The 19,305-nt window shown below is 39.9% G+C and overlaps 1 protein-coding gene across 2 annotated transcripts in view; it reads left to right on the forward strand.

The window, feature by feature from the left end:
• SUCLG1 (succinate-CoA ligase GDP/ADP-forming subunit alpha) overlaps positions 1 to 19,305 on the forward strand; it is a 37,992-nt gene that overhangs the window by 14,069 nt on the left and 4,618 nt on the right. For both annotated transcript variants that reach the window (XM_001497585.7, XM_005599870.4), the window contains 5 exons: positions 1,995 to 2,111; positions 5,168 to 5,380; positions 5,524 to 5,581; positions 14,111 to 14,194; positions 16,137 to 16,288. In XM_001497585.7, coding sequence (XP_001497635.4) covers positions 1,995 to 2,111; positions 5,168 to 5,380; positions 5,524 to 5,581; positions 14,111 to 14,194; positions 16,137 to 16,288 — 624 coding nt within the window. The remainder of the gene's footprint in view (positions 1 to 1,994; positions 2,112 to 5,167; positions 5,381 to 5,523; positions 5,582 to 14,110; positions 14,195 to 16,136; positions 16,289 to 19,305) is intronic.

Consider the following 19,305-nt stretch of genomic DNA (forward strand, 5'->3'; position numbering starts at 1 on the left):
CTTCCCTATGTTTTAAAAGGATCGTTCTGGCTGCCGTCTTGAGAATAGATTGAAAGGGAGCAAGGGCAATGTTCTGTCAAGAGTTGATGGTGATATATCAAGGTGGTAGCAGTAGAAAGGGTAAGATGTAGGTTATATTTTGTAAGTAGGGCGATAAGATTTACTGATGCATCTGACATGGGATATACGAGAAAGAGAAGATCAGGATGAATTCAGTGTTTTTGGTCTGAACGTCTGTTAGGAGAGGAATTGTCTTTAACTGAGATGGGGTAGACTGGTGAGGAGTGACCAGGAACTTGGTTTTGGGCACGAGTTGGAGTTCAAGGCAAAAGTCTGGGCTAGGTATGGGGAGGTGTGTGTGCGTCTGTGGCTGTATGGATGATATTGCCATGATAAGGGATGAGATTACCAAGAATGCGAATTTAAATGAAAAAGAAAAGTAGTCTAGGGAAAGAGAACGAAGAGGAAAGCCAAGCGAAGTGGAGCCCCAGAAGCCTAGTGAAAAAGAATCTTTCAATCCCTGGAGACGTTTTTGGTTGTCACAACAACTGATTGGGGTGGGGAGGAGGGTATGGTCTGGCATCTGCTGAGAACAGGTAAAGATTGCTCCTACACATTGTACAAAGCCCAGGACAACCCCATAACAGTGAATCAGTGTGTCCAAAATGTGCTGAGGTTGAGGAGGGAGAGGGAATGGACCGGGAATTGCAGGATGCTGGCTGGGCAGCATTAAAGGCTCACTTAAGGGTAGTGATCATTGAAAGTAGGACAAGTTAGCGTGGTTTTATTTTTTCTTTAGCTACTGTTTGGCTGTGCGTGTGCAGTCTTAGAGGAGGTGGAGAATTGGTTTTTAACCAAGGTTGTGATTTTGCCAGATGTGTAAGTTGAAGTGAGATAGAGCCAAGGTTGTATATATATAATGATGGGCCATGAGCATTTGAGAAACTGAAAGAAGTACAAAGTGGTTGGAGCTTAATTAAGGTAAAAATGCTGCAAGATGAGGCTAGTGAAGTGGGTAGGGAGGGCCCAGAGATCTATTAAGGATTTAGGACTTTATTCTAAGAGCAAGGGAAACCTTTGAATGGTTTTAAACAAGAAGGTGCTTTGATCTGATTTATGTATTTTTAAACAGATTATTGTGGCTTTTGTGTGAGAAAAAGAGTAGAGGAAGGGTAGAGAGAACAAGGAATGACCTGTTTGAAGCTGTTATCCTAGTAGTATGGCTGAGAGGTGACAGTGACTGAGACTAGGGTGAAGTCATTGGAACTGGAAAAAATATGGATAGATTCAAGATATATTCAGGAAGTAGATTTAATTAAAAAAAGAGAGTCAAGAGTGAAAAAAACAAAAACAAAAACAAAAAAATGATGGACTGTGGGTTTTAAACTGAGTAAAGCGGGATGTGATGACGTCAGGAGTTGAGGAACAGTGAAAAGGAGGTATTCTTTTAAGTAAATACCAGGGTGTTTCTGATCATCAGCCAAATTTGAAAACGGAATAAAAAGAGATCTCCTTTTTTATTTTTAATTTTTAATTTTTTTTTTTTTTGAGGAAGATTAGCCCTGAGCTAACGTCTGCTGCCAATCTTCCCCTTTGTGCTGAGGAAGATTGGCCCTGAGCTAACATCTGTGCCCATCTTCCTCTGCTTTATGTGTGGGACACCTGCCACAGCATGGCTGGATGAGCGGTGCTTAGGTCCACACTTGGGATCTGAACCTACAAACTCTGGGCCACCAAATCAGAGTGCGCGAACTTAACCACTGCACCACTGGGCCAGCCCCGAGATCTCCTTTTTTAAAAAACAGTTATTTTGGCTTTGCAGAGGCCTGTTTACTAAGCTGTGTTTACTAAGTTGTTGAGAATACTTGGATATATCTTACTGTTACACTCTGGGAAATGGTTAACCTGTTTGCTTTGCTTTTCCAAGTTGGTGAAGATTCCATTCAGGCTTCCCAGCCTGCCTTTTCTCATGAGTCTTGTGCTTTTCCCCTCAGGGCACCTTTCATAGCCAGCAGGCATTGGAATATGGCACCCAACTAGTTGGAGGAACCACTCCAGGGAAAGGAGGCAAGACGCATCTGGGCTTACCGGTCTTTAATACTGTGAAGGAGGTAATTAATGGTGCTGGGTTTGGTAAGAAAAGAAAAGCAGAGGAAGAGCAAGCTTACTTTGGTTAGAGATCTTAATTGTGTCCCTTTTGGGAGAGTCACTTGCTATTTTAAAATCCAATAATCTAGAGAAATTTGAATCACAATAAAAACCAATGTGTTCACTTTAGTCACATAGGCGCTGGATGTTTTCTCCAGGGCCTGTGTCACTTTGGTTTATAGGCCTGTATCAGTTCGTAAGGGAAGAAGTGAGTGGCTTGGCTTCCATTTGGCTTATTATCTTTTCCTTACTCCTCGTTCTTCCAGGATGTTAGTAGTGAGCACGTCAGCATGCCCCCAACACTTACTGAGAATGGACTCTTTGCCAGGCACTTCCTATACATGCCTCATTCAGGCCTCACCACAGCCCTCTGAAGTAGGTGCTGCTGTCAGCCCCATTTTAAAGACCAGGATCCTATGGGTGCAGAGAGGTGAAGGGTCCTGCGTGTGGTCTCATAGCTGCTGAGTGGCAGCCTTAGCAGGGCTCAGAGTAAGTAGTGTGGTGTTCCTTTGTGAAAGAACTGAGCTGTAGAGTCAGATGGACAAATCAGAGTCCTAGTCTCTTCCCCAAATTGCTGATTTCTTAATACTTTTAAAATGATTTTAAACTAAACTTTAGTTCTTTGTTACAAAACTAAAATGTGCTGATTGTAAAAATTCAGATAAGATAAAAGTATGTAAAATTAAATTTTATAGTGTTTTCCATGTCTCAGATTTTGCCTTTATAGAAAGCTTATTTAAACTCAGTGTAAATACTGGGGGTATTCTTTCATTCTCTTTCTACACTTATAGGAATATATACAGAAATAATAGTATTATAAAAAAAACTATAGTACAAATTCTTGGCTATTTAATAAAAAAATCTAGGAAATAAACTTAGTACTTGGGATTGATGTATTGGTAATAAAAAATGTATCCCTCCCCCCTTCATAAACATGCTTTTAAGGCGTGTTTTAAAGTATTGCATTTTTTAAAGTACAAATTTATAAACTTAATCTCTCTTTGGAATACTAACTTCAAATTGAAGTTAATTTGTATTCTTAACCCTAAACTGTAGGAAAAAAACTCTCATTCAAATTTGGAATTTTCATTTTATGTTAAACTTGAGAATAGGGTCTGCTACATGTGTGTCTGTGTGTTTAAGTGTACTGTATTTGAAAAGTTAAAAAAGTCAAAAAATTGTACGTCCTGTAGAAGAATCATTTAAAATCTTTTTGCTTTAAATTTTTGCTTTTTGTCTTTTTTTCCCTTCTAAATTCTCTTGTGGCTGACTTCATGACCACAACGTATAGAGAGAAACCGTTTTCTTAATTCCCTTAGGGAGATTTGACTTTTGTCATAAGTCTTTCTGCTTTCTTTTAAAGAAAGTTTTTGTTCCTAAGCAATTCATTTATTATTCATTGTGATACAAATAGATAATGACATTTGGGATATTCTGTAAGTTCTTTGACAGATACTGTATTTCTCACCTGTTCAGCTGTTACAAAGAGCTTTCTAAATGGGTAGGATGGATACCTTTCATCCAGTGTTATTTGTCAGCACAGACCCTGTTGTCACAGTCTAGCTTGTAACAGTATTTGTATCCTTAAGAGGTAGAAGGCTGTGGGGTATATTTTCCATAAAATACCTACATGCCTGTGATCTAACTTCTTTTGACAAGCTAGTTTTAATTCTTTTGTAACCCCTTCTCTGTTACTACCATGAACAAAGTTTTTAAAAAATTATTTTTAACCCCTGGCATCATTTTTGGATGATCTGTCAGCATCTTTTGACTTTGCTCTTGTGTTGCTGTCAACGTACCTTTTTTTATTAGGGATGCAGTAGAGAAAGCTCCTCCCTCTGGGGATGTGGAGAATCATTCAGGGATGATTCTCGAAGACACTGTTTTTTGCTTCTGTCCCTTCTATTGCAGCTGTATGTTCTTTCCCTTGGTATTCGTATCTGTTGTAAAATCCCAGGGCACAACTTTACAAAAGGTTTTGATTTATATCTTGATTAAGTTACATTTTTGCATTTGTAGGGAGGTAGCCTGCTATAACTGAAAAGAATGGACACTTTGGAATTAGATATACCTGGCTTTGAATCTTGGCTCTGCCACTTCCTAGCTATGTAACCTCATCCAAGTTACTTAATATCTCTTGGTGTCAGCATCTTGATTTGTGGACGAGGATGCTAAGCATGCAGGGTTGTGGTGAAGCCTTAACTGAGACCTATATAGAGCCCTCTCACAAAGTAGATGCTGCCACTCTTGAAGAGTCACAGATTACTGACAATCTCTGTCTTCAGGGAGCTTCCATTACACTAGAAGAGACATGGCCACACGTGGAGGAAGGATACATCTGTGTTGATATATGTAGAGAGTAGTATTTAAAGACCACACAGAGAACACCGGCCAAATTGCTGGTCTTTAAGTGCTTTGCATTGTGAGGGGCAGTGTGGAGTGGACCCTAATGCTTACTTGACCCACATTCTTATTCTATGGCCATTTATGCACGTGTGTTTTAGATTATTTCTAATCAATGTACATTTAGAGTAAAAATTTGTCAGTTAAAAAAACTACTTCATTTTTGCTGTCTCTTGATAATATTTGTGAAATGTGATGTGTGTTTAAACAGATGTTTGAGAGCCAAGTTCTGAGGCTCGGGGGCTCACTCGTTCTTTTTGTCCTCGGGACGTGCAGGGTCTTTGGTACTGAATGGGTGATACAGTGTCTTGCGGAACATCAAAAATAAAGATAGCCACAGGAATGAGGGGACACAAACGCACATCCGTTAGTGCTTTCAGTGGGATGTCACAGAATCTTTCAGTTCAGAGGGGCGTCCCAAGGGGCAGAGAGGATGGGCTTGATTCTGATCTTTTCTGACGGCGTACTGAACTTGTTAATGGGAAGAATGAAGACATCCGATGTCTCCTGGGGCTCCTCCTGGGCCCCAGGACGTTATTAAAATCATGGTATTGAATTTACTTTACAATGTTTATGACTTAACCGATAATAAAGTGCTTCATGGTTAATGTTTCAGGCCAAAGAACAGACGGGAGCGACGGCTTCTGTCATTTATGTCCCTCCTCCTTTTGCTGCTGCTGCCATTAATGAAGCTATCGAGGCGGAAGTGTCCTTGGTCGTGTGCATCACTGAAGGTATCCCACAGCAGGACATGGTGCGGGTCAAGCACAGACTGCTGCGCCAGGGAAAGACGAGGCTGATCGGGCCGAACTGCCCTGGAGTCATCAATGTGAGTGTGAAAAATAAAAATAAGCCTGGATTTGGCTTCTCACAAGGCCAACTAGCTTTGAATCAGTCCAAGTGTATTTGTTTGTATAACTTAGGAGTTACAGTTTTTTTTCACTCTTCTGAAACTGATTTTCTTTCCTTCAGCCTGGAGAATGCAAAATTGGTATCATGCCTGGCCATATTCACAAGAAAGGAAGAGTGGGTGAGTATGTTTCTTATAGTTTTAAAAAAAATTCTTTGCCCTAAGCTCAAACTCACAAAGAGAATTTGTGACTGTGCAAATCAAATTCATTTTAATTAATTTAACTTTAGTAGAATTTACCAGAAAGTTTTATAGTGAATCAGTTGTATACCCTGAATTGAATGAGTTTGAGAAACTAATAATTCTACAGAATCAATGAAAATATTTTGGGGATTTTTCAAGGTTCTTTGCCTTCTCAGCACACTGGATTCTTCCATGTATTTGTATGTATTAATAGTTAATTTTATTTTATCGCTAAGTAATATTCTATTGTATGATTGTACCACAATTTGTCCATTCTCCCATTGATGAACGTTTGGGTTGTTTCCAGGTTTGAGCCATTATGAATAAAGCTAAGGTGAACTTTTGTGTAGAGATCTTTTTGTGGACACATTTTCATTTTGCTTGGGTAAAATACCTAGGAATGGAATTGCTAAGTCATGGGCTCAAAGTATGTTCAACTTTTTAAGAACTTGCCAGATAGCCCTGCAAAGTGGCTATACATTCTACATTCCCACCATCAATGTATGAGTGTTCCAGTTGTTCCCCATCTTCACAAACATTTATTATTGTCAGTCTTTAATTTTAGCCGTTCTACTGGGAGTGAAATGATGCCTCATTATGGTTTTAATTTGAGTTTCCCTGATGACTAATGATGTCATGTGCTTATTGGCCATTTATGTATCTTCCTTTGTGAACTATCTTTTAGGTTTTTTGCACATTATTTTTTATTGGATTGTCTTTTTTAGATAATTTTTAATGTAATTGTTGATTATTGGAGGTTCTATAAATATTCTAGATGTAAGTCCTTTGTGAGATATATGTGCTGTGAATATTTTTATTGTTAGTCTTTTGTGTCCTATCCTAAAATTACTTTGCCCTCTTGGACATCACAAATTTTTTCAAAATGTTTTGGGGAAATTGCAGTGCTACTTGTTTAATGCCTTGAGGAAATAACCAAATTAACATTTCAAAGTTAGCCCTTTATGCCAGTTTTTAGACTCCTCACACCTAACTCTCAGTAAGCTACAGTTTCTCCACAATAATAGATGGTTACAGTATTTTCTCTATCTATAAACCATGTCTGTTAATACAAGTAAGAATAACCAACATCGTGGGTGAATGTCACTTGTGTAGTTTACAGGACTGGGTTAAAGGTCATGATTTGTCTTTATTACTAATGTCTCTTAGAGCTGTCAGCCCTGCTGCCAATAGCCTACTCACCAAGTTCTCTTATGAGGGAAGTTACAGGGAGTTCCACGGATCATCTGAGTTCTAGTGGGGGCCTGACCACGTAGTCACTGATGCTCTTGTATGTATTTGAGTCCTCTTTATCCTCTTTGGTCTGCTTTGAATGACTATTGCTGTAGACCTGAGCTTGGCATGGAAGAAGGAGTGTCCTGTGCTGAGTTGCTTTCTGATTACCACTGTGCTTTCTAAGGTGCCCATAAACCACAAAAACAAAAGACTAAGAGAAGTTCAGGGAAGGCCTTGACCTTGGTTCTCTAAATGGCCATAACACATTGATGAGGCAATCCTCTGGGAGACTGCTTTTAATTCCTTTGAAAAAGGACTTAAAGTTTCACGTAAAAGAAATACACTACAAGATTTTTCAGGAGGTGAGGGAGAAAGGATGATTATTTGTACTAACTATTACTATTTTGAAACCAGTACTGATAGTCTCAGGAGCCTCAGTGACTTCAAATGCTTAAGCTAAGAGTTTAGGGAAAGGGAGGAATTTCAGTCCCTTGGATATTTCTGAATGGGGCATAATACGATAGCAGTAAAATCGTATAGTGGCTTTCTAGTTTGTGTTAATGACAGCTAATAATACTAATATATCAGCTAATTAAATGTTATCGGATTACAAATTGATATTTAGTTGCACCATGTTTTTTGTTTCTCTTATGATAGACTTTTTGTTTTTGCTCTGAACCACACATGCCATACTTGACCCCTCCATCCTTTTTTAAAAATCTGTTTGAATTAAACTTTTTAGAGTTTCAATCTTTTTGGTGAAGTACTCCTTCTGTTCATTAATTTTATTCCTGAGCTTGTTGAATTGTCTTTCTGAGTTTTCTTGTAACTTGTTGAGTTTCTTCATGACAGCTATTTTGAATTCTCTGTCAGATTGCAATCTTCTGTGACTTGAAGTTTGGTTTCTGGAGAGTTGTCATTTTATTTCTGTTCTACAGTATTTTATGAAGAATGGTGCTTGATGAGTTGATCCTCAGCGGCGCATTGGGGGTAGTAAACTTCTTTCTTATTTGAGTAAAGCTTTGATTACTTTGGTTCTGAGCTGCTTCTCATTGTATTTAAGAGCCTGCACTTTCCACCTTCCACTGCCTCTGCCATTGGTGTCATCAGTGCCCTCCTTCTGCTGCTTCTGCCTCCGAGGTTGCTGGTGCCTTGCTGCTTATGATGTTGCTACAGTCTCAGGTGTTGCCACCAGGGTCACTAGGCTGCGAGCATTTGTGTTGCTTCTGGAGTTGCCTGGGTCTGGCGTTCCCCAACTGGCTCTTTGCAGGCTCTCCATGGATTCAGATGCTGCTGCCCTGTGCACCACCTGTGCTACTCCTCCCAGGTTGTCTGGGGGTGCTGGCAGCACGGGTGTTTTCTGAAGGATCAGGTCGAAGGCACCACCCACCACCACTGGGGGAGGGGCAGGGGCTAAGCCATGAGTACCTTTACTGCTCTTGCAGCCTCTGGTTGCTGGCGCTGGTGTGCTTTTTGAACCCTCCAGTCAGGATACCACTGCTCCCACTGAAGGTGTCTACATTTTGGATTACTGCTACCAGGGGTGGGGGAGGGCTGCTCCTCTAGTTCCATTGCCTCCTGGGGCTCCAGTCCACCAATGTATGGATGCATGCATCTCTCAGGCGTTCTGGTGCTGTGCAGGGAGTCTTTTGGTGGTCATGGATATCCTACTAGTTGTAACTTAGAGAGGAGAGACAAAGGGAACAACTCACTCCTCCATGATGCTGATGTCACTCCTAAACTTTTTATATTCAGATAATTTTAATTCACATGTAATTGTAAAAAATAATACAGATCTCCTCATACTATTTATTCAGTTACCCCCAATGGTAACATCTTATAAAACTATAATACAATGTCACAGTGAAGATATAGACATTGACACAGTTAAGATACAAATTTTTCCATCACCACAGGGATCCCTCATGTTGCCCTTTTATAGTTACACTCACTTCCCTCCTGCTCCCACTCCCTTCTTAATCCTTGGCAACTAATAATCTGTCCTGTGTTTCTAAAGTTTTGTAATTTCAGGAATGCTATATAAATGGAATCAGGCAGAATGTTGCCTTTTGGGATTGGCTGTTTATACTCAGCATAATTCTCTGGAGATTCATCCAGGTGGTTGTATTAATAGTTTGTTCCTTTTATTGCGGAGTAGTATTCAGTGGTATGAATGTACCACATTCACCTGTTGAAAGATATCTGGGTTGTTTCCAGTTTGGGGTTATTACAAGTAAAGCTGCTATCAACAGTTGTCTACTAGGTTTTGTATGAACGTAAGTCTTCATTTCTTTGGGATGAATGCCCAGGAATGCAGTTGATGGTTTGTATGGTAGTTTCATGTTAGTTTTTTAAGAAACCACCAAACTGCTATCCAATGTGGCTGTACCGTTTTACAGTTCCATCATCAATGTGTGTGATTCAGTTTCTCCACATCCTTGTCAGCGTTTGTGATCTCACTTTTTATGTGTGGCCATTCTGATAAGTGTTCAGTGATATCCCATTGTGGTTTTAATTTACATTTCCCTAATGCTTAGTGATATTGAATGTCTTTTCATGTAGTTGTCATCTGTGTATGTTCTTCAGTGAAATGTCTCTTCATGTTTTTTTTGCCCATGTTCTAATTGGATTATTTGCTTTTTTACTGTTGAGTTTTGAGAGTTCTTTATATATTCCACATACTAGTACTTTGTTGGATATGTGATTTCCAAATATTTTCTCCCTCTCTGTAGCTTGTGTTTTCATGCTCTCTTAGCAGCATCTTTCAGAGAGCAAAAGTTTTTAGTTTTTGATGAAGTCTAATTTATCAATTTTCTCTTACATGAAGTGTGCTTTTGATATCAAGTGTAAGAACACTCTGCCTAGCCTTATGTCCCTATTTTTTTTCCTGAAAGTTTTATAGTTTTACAATTGAAATCCACGATCTAATTTCAGTTAATGTTTTTTGTAAGATGTGAGAGTTAGATCAAAGTTCTTTTCTCTTCTTTTTTTTTTGCTTGTGGATGTCTAATTGCACTGGCACCATTTGTTGCAAATATCATCTTTCTTCCATTAAGTTGCTTTTGCATTTTGTCAAAAATCAGTAGGCATTTTGTGTTGGTTTATTTCTGGGATCTCTTTTCTGTTCCATTGACTTTTGTGCCTTTTCTTCCACCAGTACCATACAGTCTTGATTACTGTAGCTCTTAAGCCTTGAAATTGGGTAGATTGATTCCTTGCACTTCATTCTTTTTCAAATTACTTTAGCTATTCTAGTTCCTTTACTTTTCCATATAATTTTTAGAATGATCTTGTCTATATCTACAAAAACTCTTGCTGCACTTTTGATAGCAATTGTGTTAAATCTGTACGTCAGTCTGGAGTGAATGGACATCTTTACTCTGTTGAATCTTCCAATCCATGAACATGGTATATCTCTACATTTATTTAGATTGCCTTTGATTTCTTTCATCAGCGTTGTGTAGTTTTTAGCATACAAGCCCTGTACTTGCTTTGTTAGATTTACACTTAATTATTTCTTTTTTTTAAAAGAAATTGTAAATTTTGTTGTATTTTAATTTTGGTCTCAGTGTGTTGTTCATGGCTAATTATGGAAATACAGCTGATTTTTGTATGTTTGTCTTGTATCCTGCAATGTTGCTGAACTCACTAGGAGTTCCTTGGTAGATTCCTTCGCATTTTCTCTGTCGACAATTAAGTTCTCTGCAAATAAGGACAGTTTGATTTCTTCTTAAGAAAACTTGAGAAACGTCTATTGTATCTATCCATAGCTTTGCTTACTGTGTTCTTCCTTCCTGGTATTCCAAGGTTCCTTCTTTTAGCATTCCTTTCTGCTTAGAGAACTTCCATTAGCCATTCTTTTGTGATAGATCTGTTTGGCAACAAATTCTTTACCTTTCCTTCATCTGAGAATGTCCTTATTTCCCCTTTATTTCTAAAGCATGGGTTTACTGGGTATAGGATTCAGCATTGACAGTTCTTTTCTTTTAGCATTTAAAAAATGTTGTTCAACTTCTTGTTTCCATGGTTTTTCTGATGAAGAAGCTGATGACATTTGAATTGTTTTTCCTATGTAGGTAAGGGGTTGTTTCTCTCTTGCTGCTTTAAAGATTTTTTTGTCTTTAGTTTTCTAAAGTTTATGGTGAATTTTGGTGTGAATTTCTTTGAGTTTCTCCTGTTCAGGATTTGTTCACCTTCTTGAATATGTAGATTTAAGTCTCTTGCCAAGTTTTGAATTTTGTAAGACTTTATTTCCTCAAGTACTTTTTCAGCCCTATGCTCTTTTTTTCTCTCCTTCTAGTACTCTGGTAGCACAAATATTTGATCTTCTGTTATAGTTCCATAGGTCCCTGAAGCTCTGTTCATTGTTTTTCCCCATTCTGTTTTCTCTCTGCCATTCAGACTGGGTAATTTTCATTGTTCTTTCATTTCACTGATTCTTCTCTCCTCTCCATTATGCTATTGAGCACATCCATTGCACTTTTAGCTTTGGTTATTGTATTTTTCAGTTCTACACTTTCCATTTGGTTGCTCTTTATATCTTCTCTTTTTTTTGGTGAGGAAGATTGGCCCTGAGCTACCATCCATTGCCAACCTTCCTCTTTTTGCTTGAGGAAGATTGTCGCTGAACTAACATCTGTGCCAATCTTCCTCTATTTTTTATGTGGGGTGCCACCATGGGGTGGCTTGACAAGCGGTGCTAGGTCCACACCTGGGATTCGAACGTGTGAACCCTGGGCTGCTGAAGCAGAGTGTGTGAACTTAACCACTACACCACTGGGCTGGCCTCTATTCTATTTTTTTACTGAAATTTCGTATTTCTTTGATGAGGCCTTCTATTTTCTCATTTGTTTCAAGCATGTTCATAATTGTTAAACCATTTTTATCAAGGTTTCTTTAAAATCCTTGTTAGGTAACTCTAACATCCCCCTCATCTTGGTGTCAGCATCTATTGACTGCCTTTTTTCATTCAATTTGAGATCTTTTTTGTATGCAAATGATTTTTGATTGAAACCTGGATATTTTGAGTGTTATGTTATGAGACTGTCTTGTTTGGACCTTCTGTGTTGCTGCCTTTATTGACAGTGCTTCTGCAGGGATCGTACGGGGCAGTGCCTTGTTACTGCCTGGTGGAGGGAGACATCCAAGTTCCCTACTTGCCTCAGTTGACACCAGAGTGGGTGGGCTCCTTCTTACTGGAGATGATAGTTCCCACTCCCCACGTGATCTCCACTGACACTTCAGTGGGGGTGGACTTGTTCTTTTTGGGCAATAGTGCAAGTCCTGACTGTCCACTAGGTCTTCTCTGATACCATGCCACCAAGGAGATGGAGAGACGCCTCGTTACTGCCGGATGAGGATGGTCATCCAGGGTCCCCACGTGGTTTCCACTGACACTGTAGAAGTGGGCAGGGGTTTGTTACCAGCTTGTGTAGATGCAAGTCTTGGGTGCCTACTTGGCCTCTTTCACCATCCTGGCAGGCGTGTTGGGGTGTCTCATTAGAGCCTCATAAATGTAGAAGTCTAGGATTCCCTTTTGGCCTTTGCTCATGTGAGTGGAGGTGGAGCCACAGTTTTTGCTGTAGTGTTTGGTTGGTATGGAGTGGTTATTATCTAAAAGTTTTCTGTTTTGCTAGACTGTCCTTCTCTTGGTTCTTTTGCTAGAGAGAGCAGGCTTTTTTGGGGATGGAGGTGGATTCTGTGCCCTTATGTGTTTCTAGAATGTTGGCTTCTTTAGCTCCATATCTGGGAGAAATGAGGCAAAAGAAAACCCAGGGAACTCACTATTATGTCATTCCTTGAGTCTTGAGGTCCCTAACCACTCTGCCTTCTCTCCATCTTTAAGAGATTTCTTATATTTGTTTTATATATAATGCCCAGGGTTTTTGGTTGTACTTAGGAGGAAGAATAAAGTATCTGTGCTTTTTGGAAGCAGAACTATGCTTATGATAGATATTTTTAAGTGATAGTCTCTTTTACTATATATGCTTTGAGGATGGCAGGAGTACTCTCCCCCAAAAACATTGCTTTCATTACCTTCAGTGTATGCAGTTTGCACTTATATAATTTATACTTCATTTATCTAATTAAATGAAAGCCATTTAAAAGAATAACATTCTAGTGTTACTATTCACTGATCATTGTACTGACCCATCAAAAGACTAGAATAAATAAAACAGTTGTTCTTCACAGTAATCTAGGGTGTAGAGTGGACAGCTTGCAAATAACCGTATCATAGGAATCAGATAGTAGAGTGGGAAGGAGACTAGATAATTGCACACAAAGGTGTACAGCTGAGTGACTGACTCTACTTTGTTTGAAGGCTAAATATACCAAATAACACAGGTACATAGGCATTACCTGCCTACCCTTCTCAGTTATGAACAGTCCCACAGAGGAGGGACTGTGTAAGGAGAAAGGATGTAGATTGGAAGGAGGCTCTGAGAAAAGGGAAAACTAATGAACGAGACAGATGGGGATGCTGACAGCGGTTGTTTTTTGTCTTGAATCAGGATCCCATTAGTGAATGGTCTTAGAACTTTGGGAATTAGATTGTTTAAGTGGGTGGTTGTACTCCATTGAAGGATTTTCAGTTTTGACCCATTTGGTGAGTATTTTCTGAGCTCCTCCTGTGCCTGAACTGTACTCAATACTGGGAACGCAGGGGTGGGGAGAACAGTCCTTTTCCTGGCCTCCTGGAGGTTACAGTCTAAAGGAACACCGTCACCAAGAACCGTGAGCCCCACTGGTAGTCTCTTAGGGACCCGGATGGTGGGAGAACAGCGCTCACTTGAGCAGTCAGTGCGTGTCAGGATATAGCGAGCCTGACCATGAATTTATTTCCTAAACCAGGGTTATTAGCTGAAGATTAATACTTGACGTTGATGCCTTCTTTCTTTCCTTATGGACCTTTTCGTAGATTAATTCTTCCGTCTAACTCTATGGCAGCAGTAGAAGGCCATTGTATGTGGAGGACTGTAGGTCTTTCTTACACTGCTTTTATAGTCATAAAATAACCCTAACTAATATATGCTTTCTTTCTCCTGTGTCTAACTTTTAAAACCTCCTTGATTTAATTTAAGCTTTTTCTTCTTCATCATTTGAAGATGTTGTTTATTTGGATAACAAATCGTGGAATGGATTTTGTATATAGTTGTACTTGTAATTTAGTTTACCATGTGATAGTCTATCATATGAATATAATCTAATATGTTTAAATTCTCTTCCTTTAAGGTATTGTGTCCAGATCTGGCACCCTGACTTATGAAGCCGTTCACCAAACTACACAAGTTGGATTGGGGCAGTCCTTGTGTGTTGGTGAGGAACTTTTGCTAAAATTATTTTATTGGAGTGCAGTATCTTCATTAAATAAGTACAATAATAATTATTGATATGATTATCTGCAAGAGATTTTGATACCATTTCATTAAAAAGATGTTATGATCTTGAATTGCCTTTGCTTAAATGTGAAGCTCTGCTGTGTATTTTCAAGATTCACGTCCAAGATTTGACTTCCGCGTTGCCGAACAAATGTCCTGGGCCATGTGGCTCCTGGAGAGCCTCGGTGCCTGAACACAGCACTTACTTTGCTTGTTGTGAAGAAATGGTCCTTCCTACTAGGACTTTTGTTACTATAATTACATCTTGCCATCATTATAAGCTATCGTTCAGTTACTGAATTCTTTGCCATTCATTATTTCATTCTTGAGGCAACCCTCTGAGGCACCTCTGAGCTGAAAAGTTGTCCCATTACAGCTTTATTGGAGAGAAAATCTGGCTTGAGGAAGGTTGAGCTCCCCAGAACCTCTGTTTTGCCACATCATACTGCCTCCCACTTTTAAAAGTAAAACAATTTCGACGTTTTAAAATAATCTTATTTGTTGCCAAAAGCCAGGCAAATTTCTCATTTTTATAAATAGTCCTTCAAATTCTTAGAAAACCTTTTAAAAACCTTTCAAAATAGCTTTTTATAATAAACAATTATAAAATATAACCCTGGAAAATTTTTATTAAGACTCGAATCCATAAAATGTTGTAAACATTCATTGAGTTTTTCTATGTGTAAAGCATGATCTTAGATACAAGATAACTTAGTGTGATGGAGAATAAGAAAAGGTTTTAAACAGAGTTGCCAACTCCATCTTTTCCAGCCTGTTGTTAATTTGTTAATTGAGAATAGTAATGCCATCTCACAGACAGGCTGGAAGAATTAGGAAATGGCAGGTCTAACATGTGCTAAGGCACAGTGCTTGACATGTGGTTGGCACTCAATAAATGCTGCTTCCCTTCCTCTACTTCGTTTTATAAGTCCCTGTCCCTCCCTGGGTCTTGTGTCTTAAAACCTGTGAGTGGTTCCTCTGTAAAGTGCCTCATCTAATAGTTACTTTGAGAAAAGAAATTCATTAAATGTTTATTCGAAGAAGATATTCTCATTCTTGCAACACAAACACAGATTTTCTTACAATGCTTATTTTTTTCAATTTTTTATTTTCTTTGTGAGGAAGATTGGCCCTGAGCTAGCGTGTGTTGCCAGTCCTCTTTTTGCTCAAAGAAGATTGTCTCTGAGCTAACATCTGTGCTAGTCTTCCTCTATTTTGTATATGGGTCACTGCCACAGCATGGCTTGATGAGCAGTGTGTAGGTCTGTCTGTGCCTGGGATCCAAACCTGTAAGCCCCAGGCTGCCGAAGCAGAGAGCATGAACTTAACCACTACTCCACTGGGTTGGCCCACAATGCTTAAAGAGTTATCTAGCAATAATTTTGTGAGAGGGAAGAGACTTGATAAAGGAGCTAAGACAAAAAGAGGATTGTCTTTGTGAATATCAGGAACCAACGGCCATTTGGCGTTTGTGTAATATGATAAGCAAAAATAAATGTAGCCTTTTGTGGGTCTTTTTTTTTTTTTTTTTTTGGTGAGGAAGATTGGCCCTGAGCTAACATCTGTGCCAATCTTCCTCTGTTTTATGTGGGATGCCACCACAGCTTGGCATGACAAGCAGTGCTAGGACTATGCCTAGGATCTGAACCACCAAACTGTGGGCTGCTGCAGTGGAGCATGTGAACTTAACTGCTACACCGCCAGGCTGGCTCCCCTTTTGTGATTTTTAAATGTTAAATGCAAGAGTGATGATACGTTTCAAACTGTTGGTGAGAAGTGGGTAGACAAAATAAGAAACCACACAAAACAACCTTTCTTCCTAAATTTCATGGTTCATCCTTAAATTTTCAGCTGGTTTTGATATTCTTTGACTTTTTCAGGCATTGGAGGTGATCCTTTTAATGGAACAGATTTTATTGATTGCCTTGAAATCTTTCTGAATGATCCAGCCACAGAAGGCATCATATTGATTGGTGAAATTGGTGGTAATGCAGAAGAAAATGCTGCAGAATTTTTGAAGCAACATAATTCAGTAAGTTTGGGTTTAGAAAAATATGGCTCTTTGCTCTTGAATAATATCACAGGCTTATTTTAGAAGTTATTTTTGTTTTTTCAAAGATGAACTTTTTAAGGAAACGTAAAAGTTAAAATCAAACCTTTCTGAGCTGGGCCTTCGGTACAGCCGCTCAATAGACTTTGGACTCTTTGTGGGGTGATTCTCCTCCCGCTTTCCCACAGTGCCCTTCTCTACTCTGAGTCCTCCTCCCAGGCATCACCTCACGCTCTTGTGATAGGTGAGTTGACCTGCTGAGTGGAGAACATTCAGGCCATCAGCCTGCAAGCCCTCACTTGACCTGCAGATTTACGGTTTCACCTGTCATTGCTGTTCTTTCGCCTGATCTCAGGGGTAAAGGTGTTCTCTCTTTTTTTCAAGGCTGACCTTTTAAAGATCCTATCGTTTCTACCCTTTCCCAGCGTCTCCTCTCCCTCCAGCTTCAGTCTTTCCTTGGAAAGCAGCACTTCCCCTCAGAGATCAAGTAGAAGAGCTTTGTTTTCTACATCCTATTGAGGGCTTTCCTTGCTGTCTCCACCGTAGAATTAAACGTAGTGAATAGTGTGCAGTCGTTTTGTAATTTCATTTAGCCTACGGGAATTAAGCTCTATTCCTGGGGTGGAGGAGAGAAGGAGCACAGTGACAGCTGAAGCAGCTTGGTGCCTGCCAGCCCCTGCAGTGAACGTGCTCTGGGCCTTGTGGCAAAGACCTGGGGGAAAATCTTGCGAATGATTTTCAGGGTTCCCCTGATCCTGGCCAGTGAGTGAAGAAGCATCTTCAGGAGGCCAGGCAAGAGGGAAGAGATAGCTTTCTCTCCATAATTGTGACAGAAGTTGAAGAGTCAGTGAACTGAATGCCACAGAAAAATAATGAAAACAGAGTTAAAGGAGCCAATATCATGTACAGGGTAGTATACAGAAAACAATGCAGATTTTGTGTGATTTGAGGCATTTTCAAGAGCTATTTTGAGTATACTGGATTTTCTTCTGGGCTGATTTTAAACTGATGTTCGTATAGGATGTGACTCAATCCTCACTTTCTGGATCTCTTTCCTTATTTTTTATTCACTCTCTAATCCTCAGCATGTGGCTTCTGTCTGCCACTTAAAAGTTGCATGACTTTGGGCATCTTAACCTCACTGTGCCTCAGTTTCCTCCTCGGCAAAATAGGTATACATTAGTGCCTGCTTCCTCGCGTTGCTGTAAGGACTGTGGAGTATAAATGACCTAGTAACATACAGCAGAGTTGCACCAGGGACGTAGTGAGCACTCTAACTGGGCTGTTTGCTCGCTGCTGCCGCTGCTGCTGTTGAAACTTACTCTCCTGATATTGGTTTGCAGAGGTCATCAGTGGCCTTGATTCATTCTTCATCTTCTCCATCCTCGTGGTTTTTCTTCCCTTTATCCTTCCCTGGATTTACTTTCTGTGCTTATTCCTCAAGTGTGAATGATTGTATATATAAACAACATTGTACTTCATGCAGTTTTCAAGGCACAAACCTCAGAACCATCTTTTATTTCTCTCTCATCCCCTGCTTCCACTCAGTTAGCAAGATCTGTCTCTGAGATCTCAGTAGTGTATTGAGATTCAGAGCGTTGTCTGTAATTAGTCCCTCTGCTGTGGTTCAGGCCCTGGGCCATGTTGGTTGTTTCTTCCTGACATCTCTTCTCCTTTCCTTCAACCACCCCACCTTCTCTCCCAGGCTACCCAAATTATCTGCCATTCTGAAACACATACATCAGTGCCTCATGCTCCCTGGTTTTAAACCATTACAGTTGCTCATTACACGTAGAATAAAGGCCAACTTAGCATCGTGTTCCAGTCCTGGCACACCACCCTAACCTTCCTTTTCAGATCCCTGTCACCCCTGACACGCCAGTTGTTTTCGTTCTCGCTTGCCTTTGCTTGTTCCTCTGCAGGGCGTGCTTCATACCTGCCTCTCACTCCACACTAGATTCCAGCAGGGACCTGGTATCCTTGATGCCCGGCCCCGTCCCCTGGCACAGTAGGCACCAATAAATGTCCAATAAGTGAAAGAATAAAGTAGATTGTTAGGAGATTGGAGTAAAATGTTATTAGAGTCTCATGAATTCAAAGAAGTTGTAAAGTTTGAAATTTAAGTAAAAATGGACTTCATTTTGGGAAAAAAAAAGAGTTATGTTAAGATAACATTACACTGTATGAGAGTGAATTTTAAAATGTATTTAGGCTGAATTCTGAATCCTTGAATAGCTTAGGATTTAATGGGAAAAACTAAACATACGCATTTTGTTTCACTTGGCACATGTTTTCCTATTCCTCGTTAGTTCTTCTGGAAGTAGTTTTTATTGAGGACCCACTGTGTACAAGATTCTAGGTTGAGCAGTTCAGGTGACATATTATACAAAGCACTTAGCATGAGACCTGGCACAGAGTGAACGCACAGGGATGTTATCTGCTGCTGCAGCTACTCTTACTATCCTTACTGTGACAATAATTATCTGCGGAAGTGGTGGTGTTTAACCTTTATCCTCACCCTTTGAGTAAGATGTCTTTGTCCTTCTATTCTGAGTGAGGAAACTGGCACAGGGAGGTTAGTAACTACTCAGTGGTGGGCATACATCAATGGACCAGCAGTGGAGTTCATCCTTGGGGCTGCCTGGCTTCTCCGTTACACCGTGGAGGAGCGGAAGTCAGACTGCAGGGGTTAAGGGCAGGAGTCGGCAGTCCTGGGCATCTGCTCAGACTGTACTGATACCAGCCTAACTGGGCTTTCTGCTTTTAGGCTTTCACACTTGTTCTCTCTCTGTCTCTATATCCTATTTTCAGACCGCACTTCCCCAGAGTCTTTTCATTATATTTTCCTCTGCTTAAAAATCTCAAGCGACTCTTCACTGTTAATAGGACAGACTGTAAATTTGTCAGACATTCTAGGTTCACCATAATCTTGTTCCTTTCTAGTGCACTAGTCCCACTATTTGAGTATGGGGACAGGGATCAAGTGGAAATTAGTGCCA

Source organism: Equus caballus, chromosome 15, assembly GCF_041296265.1.
Source record: "Equus caballus isolate H_3958 breed thoroughbred chromosome 15, TB-T2T, whole genome shotgun sequence".
Lineage (NCBI taxonomy): Eukaryota > Metazoa > Chordata > Mammalia > Perissodactyla > Equidae > Equus > Equus caballus.